The sequence below is a fragment of the Boleophthalmus pectinirostris genome, unplaced genomic scaffold, assembly GCF_026225935.1.
Source record: "Boleophthalmus pectinirostris isolate CB_2022bp ecotype Guang Dong unplaced genomic scaffold, ASM2622593v1 HiC_scaffold_6, whole genome shotgun sequence".
In the NCBI taxonomy this organism is placed as follows: Eukaryota; Metazoa; Chordata; class Actinopteri; order Gobiiformes; family Gobiidae; genus Boleophthalmus; species Boleophthalmus pectinirostris.
This window is the reverse complement of record NW_026571447.1, coordinates 27,819,594-27,825,705: the sequence shown is the minus strand read 5'-3', so window position 1 is coordinate 27,825,705 and position 6,112 is coordinate 27,819,594. Positions and strand designations below refer to the sequence as shown.

The window sequence follows — 6,112 nt, the reverse complement described above, 5'->3', positions numbered from 1 at the left end:
CACCTGACGCTGGCTCACATGTCCAGCCCCTGACCATGTGCTCTCCCAGAGCTCCTGTCTCTGGAGCCAACAAACACATGAGCATTACATTACATTATATGTGCACACATCTCAGGCTCTGACCAGGAGAAAACACTGAGGCTAACTAAAAATCACACTCAGTTTTCCATCACGCACAAACTGGACATGTTCCAACACCAGTGTATACATTTACATGTGCTGCTCAATACAGGGTTGTTAGATATTCTAAGATCAATAGGATGTGTAAATGTCTGTTCCACTGTCAGTTGTCTAATGTCGCTCTCTTCTCTCTCAGAATGTCTTTGCCTAACCTTGAGAATGCCTCCACCCTGGAGAGCGCCATGCAGCTCATGATCCAGACCTTCCACAAATACTCTGGAAATGAAGGAGACAAATACACACTGAGCCGAGCTGAGCTCAAAGAGCTGCTCACCACAGAGCTGGGCAACTACCTGGGGGTAAGGAGCAGCACCACCAGCACCATAACTATGACCTGTAAAATAGTAATGCTAATGTGAAATGTGTCTATACAGAACGCCCAGGACAAAGAGGCAGTGGACAAAGTCATGGGAGACCTGGACTCCAACAACGATGGAGAGGTAGACTTCACCGAGTTCATCATCCTGGTCGGAGCACTCACTGTGGCCTGCAATGACTTCTTCTTAGAATACAACGAAAAGGACCAGAAGAAGAAGTGAGGAGGCCCAGAGGAACATGCCCACCACTCTGCAAAGCATAAGCTCCAGGGAGGGATAGTGTGAGGGAGAGGGAGAGCCAGGGGTGGTGAGGGAGAGTGCAGTGGGTGGTGACCAGAGGACTCCTTCTGTGGCTCACACAAACACACACACATGCACCAGCTGTAGATGTGCATGTGCGTGTGTGGGTTTGTGCCCCAGCGTCATGTAGTATTTACCACCTGCACGCCACAACCTGGAGAATGCTGTCACTGTCACGTGTGTGCATATCTCTCTTGTTGTTTTGTGTCTTTTGTAACACTTTCAAATGTAGAACTCCCTGGAAAGAATAAATGTGATCTATACTCAAATTACAAGGCCGTTGGTTTTCATTTACACAGTAGAGAATTGAATTGCTTCCAAATAACCACCAGAGGGCAGCACAAGACCCTCTTTACATTGACCGAGGCTATGTAGGCTATAATCGCCCTCTTAATTTGAAACTATAACGTGAAGAAAATAATTAAAATGTACTTTTTTAGTTTAAGAACGTTCTCAAATGGGTAGGGAATGTTATATGGCTTTCCTGGCTTAAAACAATGGCGAGCATTACGTTGACCTTGGAAAAACCCATTACTGTTAAAAAAAAAAAAAAACTGCGGATACTTTATGTACACAAAAGGAAGTTCCTATTAGAATGACAGGAAATATATCTTTCACCACTCCTAGTATAGTATAAAAACATAGCCACCAACACACTGCTTGCTTCGTCTGTACCTACAACCTTTATTTGACTGATTGCGGTGTGCACAGGAGCAGATCTGAGGTGAAAAAAAGGGGTGGGGGTTAATGCGCGTGGGAGCAAGAGAGGAGAGGGACAGCGAGTGGAGACGTCATAGAGAGAAAGTAGTCCGATAATGTCCGTGTGCAGTGTATCATAGTCTCTCTTATATAGGCTTTTCACACTGTATTGGGGATCCTCTGGGTAATCCCGTTCTCCAGACAGCTTCTAGTCCGAGATGAACTTGGCCACGTGACTATTAATTGACGTGGAGACGCACGCGGAGTGACAGTGACAAGGGATTTAAACAGCGATCCGTCATAGTGGCCTCTTCAGACATGACGTCCATTCATATTCGGACATATTTCGCATCCAGTCTGCGCTGTCCGTATAATATTGTGCTCTGGCAGCGTTTCCCATAGTCCCACAGCTGTGATTTTGAACCACAAGTTTTGTTTTTATTGCCTTATGAGTGTGACCCTTACTCCATCCTCTGACATCCAAAAAGTTATCAATAACAGATGGTAAAACAGGAAATCTTGACTAAAGTACAAACCAAGCATCAGCCATTGTGGGCGCCGAGTTTATGAGAATAGGTGGACAAAATGTTGTGTATTTGCCCATGGAAGACCTAGAGTGATTGAGAGAGGTTTTAACGAGGCTGACGCATATGTTCTCTGTATCTGTCGGATGCGTAATGAGAGATGCGTCATGCGTAATGGGGGCATAGGCCACAAACGTATCTTACATACACGTTGATACATAAACCGCACTTGGCAGGACATGAATGAACAAACCAGAATTAAAAAGACAACACAAGACAAAGGCAGAGGAGTGAGGGTTAGTACAGTAGAAAAAGTGACACAGAGTACACCCTTAAAGGCGCACGATGTAACTTTTGTGATGGAGGGTCCACCACCTGCTTGTCCCCATGGAGCTTCTTACTGTTTATTTGGCATTAAGGGCCTGTTTACATGAGAAGACTTGCAGGTAAAAATGACAAAATATTTTATAGGAAGTGTCTTTCATTTAGACAGTGACGGCATTTTGGGGGCTTAAAAATGCAAAAATCCTAAACCACCCACCAAAGTGGAAAAGTTGAATACACTCTGCAGTTGTGATTTCGTCTACACTGCCCAAGACGCAAAACTCTGGTCAGATCTGCTCATGCGCGTATGTGTTTACGTCACATACATACAGTACACAGAAACAAACATGTCAGATCATTTCCATGCGTCAGACCTTCAAGCTGCTCTGGCAGCTCTAATAAACTTACAGGAGGCATCTCAACAAATGTACAGAATATGCAGAGATGCTATAAGTGAACAGAGAAGCATCTGTAATGACCTCTGTCAAATTCTGGATGCACCAGTTCATCACAGGCAAGCCAGACGGCTATGAACAACACCTGGGAGAATGAGCCGGTGTGGGACAACTTTGTGGGAGGAGTAGCTGAAGAAAATGCGTGGCATGAAAACGTCCTTATGTCCAAAGATGCCCTTGTTGCTTTAAGTACGTGCATACCCAAATAGAATTCCACACACTTTTGGGTCACTGTATGCGCGCAGATTTCCTCCCAAAAACATCATCTAAACGCAGAATAAAAAGTGAAGACGTGCCGCCATTTTTGCGTCTTCTGTTCAGACCGTCATCATTTAAACATAGCCTAAACCTAAATAGTTCCATGAAGACCAACAAGTTACAGATCCCATCTGTGGACAAGTGACCCACTCACGGTAAGAATGCATGTTTTCCAAGGCATTTTAGAGCAATAATGTGTAGTTGAATACATGCAAAATAGATAATGTTATACTCTGGAACATATCAGGCAAAGGAATAACATCCATGGAGACAAGCAGGTAGCGGACACTTCACCAGAAAAGCTGCATAATACATCTTTAAATCGCAAACTGGCATTTCTCATAGACTATATTTCCCGGTATTTGCCCAACTTTCCGATCTGTCGTACTGTAGGATGGTCTGTCAGCCATGATGCCTCTAAGCTGACCCCATCGCAGCTGTGCTCTCCTGTACTGCTCTACATATGTGCAAAACTGTCTAAAGAGAAAGCTACCCATGCATATTCTATCCTTTCAGCTAATAACACAACCTGCTTCATTCTTGCATATGCATATTATTATTTGATATATTTATTTTTATCACCTGCTACCTGGCCTCACTAGAAAGTATGTGAGCAATATCACATTCAGTTTAGGCAAATCAGATCACAGCCTTTCTTTCAGTAAAAAATAATTGCATGAGATTTGTATTAATAGTTTTGTGTGTGGTAATTGACTATGCTATGATAAACTATTTGATTGTGGAAGAAAAAGTTAAATCTATCTGAAGATGTGAACGCCCCTTCCCTTTCTGAAAAGCTGATTTTAACTTTGATTTAAACAATGTGTGTATACAGGCAATGTTAGGCAGAACAAGTTGGCTGGCATTATAGGTTTGATAAGGAATAACACAGGGATTCCTTAACTCCTACTGACCTGAGGAGGGGTGAATGGAAAGGGAAGGATAGTCCATTAAAGCAGCTGGACAAAAACTGCAGGTAAAGAATATGACTTCCAATTCTTTTCTTCGTTCGAGAAAAAACTTTGCAAAAATGTTACTATAAAGGTATAATGGACGTGATTTACTGTTCCAAAGTTTTGTCCAAGTTCCAAAAAAGACAAAAATCCCGACCTGACCCCCTTCGTCTTTGCCACCAGCCTTACGTTGTCCCGGGCTGGTGGGTCAAAGGGACAGAAGGGGGGTAAGAGCTGTCCTTTAGCTTTTCGGACATCTCGGGGAGTGATCAGCCTGGTGTGCTGGTGATGGTCTTGGCTGTGTAGTTCTGGAAAAGTGGTTGGAGGAACATGCCCAACGTCCCGAAGACACACACGAACACGAAGATCCACAGGAAGAGGCGGTCGATCACCATGGCGACGTACTTCCAGTCTTCGCTCACCTGTGGAGGAGGGAAAGAAAAACAAATTAAGCCAGCGTCGCAACCTTGTATCCGCCCCCTCGCTGCCTTTGTAGAGGGTTAATGGAGGTGAAGGCTTAATGGGAGGAGAGACTAGCACGGCCACACAGCGCTGATGAGGTCTAATGCCTCAATGCTGATATGAAAATAATCAAATCCACCAAGTATCACAATAGTAATGTTATCCTTTTTTGAGTACTAAGGACACAATTTTAACACAGCTTTATGGATTTATTTTACAGCATATTACCAACTACCTATACTGCAAAAGAAAACAAGTCAGACTTGCATTCATGTTTGATCTTCTGTAAATATAAGTAGTATTTTTCTTATGTTAAATGACAGTGACATGCAGTACTGAGCTGTAAAACACAGAGATATAGCGACTATCTTTTACAGTAAAGGTAAGTACATTTCATAACATTCATTTTATTGTACAGTGAATAATTCTATGCTTATTTGTAACCTAATTTTTGTGGAATAGGAAAGGTAAATGGTGCAGTGGAGCTTTGTTGTGGAGAGGGAAGACAGACTATAAACAGAGACTATTGGAGACTATTCTATTTGTTACATAATTTAGGTACACTTTTAGAGCAGGAGTGTTTTCCTGAGCTTGCTCTCTCTCTCTCTGCAGCTTTCTCCTCACGATGGACTACGCCACTACACTGCGCGCTTCTATAATTACATGTCTCTTTGCTGAATATTCAGAGAGCTGCAATTGCGTCACAGATCTGTCTCCCTTGCTTATGCTCTGCCGGAGCTCCCCGTGTGTTTCAAATGGCAGTGCAAACAGCACCAATGCAACAACAAAAAGACTGTTCAAGACATAGAATAATGCGCTGTAAATAAAGAATCATGCATTGTAAAGTGCTTTGGGTGTCTTAAATGGAGCTATAAATGCAATGAGTAATGTAAAAAAACAACAACATCTGACTGGCTGACAAATCGAAACAACGATCCCTGACAGGTCGACTAGGGATGGGCATTTGATGAAATTTTATTAATCGATCGTCAGAAGAATTAACGATTTATTTTTGATTAATCATTAACGTTTTTATATAATAAGTATCATCATTATTATTACTATTACTAATCTGCATAAATAAACTCAACTTTACAACATATAAACCGGAACTACTATAGAGCCACATAAGCCCATTTGAGATTATAAAGTGTTTAATGCAGCTTTGTGCAAGTCTCACAGAAACTAAACTTAAAACCGCATGGCTCATTTGCATAAACTAAGTGGAGAAAAAAAAAAAAAATGCTCTTGCGCACTGATGCGGTTCAGCTTCTGTCAGACTAAAGGACACAACTCAGTGGAATATGAGTGTTCTTTCTGTGACAGAGAGATGTTGATGCTGAAGGTGAGTCTGTTCTGTGTGTATATCGCATTGGAGATGGTTCATGTTTTTAGAGATCAAACGTGTGCAGGTTTAGTTCAACTCTTTATGTTGCAGTAACCGGGATACTGCATATACATGCACCATGATGAAACTGCAATGTAAATGCACTCATTGAGGGACATAGCGATCTGCATGGAGGTGCCAGAGCCGAAACGTAGGACTGTGAGGCTGCAGCTCCAGTGTTTGCGCAGTCAGATGCAGCCTCGTATCCAAACCTACATGTGGTTTGTCGATTAGAAATGAATGTAATCGACGA

The 6,112-nt window shown here is 42.5% G+C and overlaps 2 protein-coding genes across 2 annotated transcripts in view; one reads left to right on the top strand and one right to left on the bottom strand.

Moving 5' to 3' along the window:
* Positions 1-317: 317 nt before the first annotated feature.
* Positions 318-1,030, top strand: s100t (S100 calcium binding protein T). The gene is made up of 2 exons (XM_020927899.2): positions 318-479; positions 555-1,030. Exons 1-2 carry the CDS (start codon positions 318-320, stop codon positions 717-719), a joined length of 327 nt encoding a protein of 108 aa, XP_020783558.1. The 3' UTR covers positions 720-1,030.
* Positions 1,031-4,279: 3,249 nt separating this feature from the next.
* chrnb2 (cholinergic receptor, nicotinic, beta 2) overlaps positions 4,280-6,112 on the bottom strand; it is a 31,527-nt gene continuing 29,694 nt past the window's right edge. The window contains exon 6 of the mRNA XM_020927938.2: positions 4,280-4,432. Coding sequence (XP_020783597.1) covers positions 4,280-4,432 — 153 coding nt within the window. The remainder of the gene's footprint in view (positions 4,433-6,112) is intronic.

Coding starts and splice junctions, on each gene's coding strand:
- s100t (XM_020927899.2), top strand. CDS start 318: ATGTCTTTGCCTAACCTTGAGAATGCCTCCACCCTGGAGAGCGCCATG. Junction 480..554: donor AGCTGGGCAACTACCTGGGG/GTAAGGAGCAGC, acceptor GTGTCTATACAG/AACGCCCAGGACAAAGAGGC.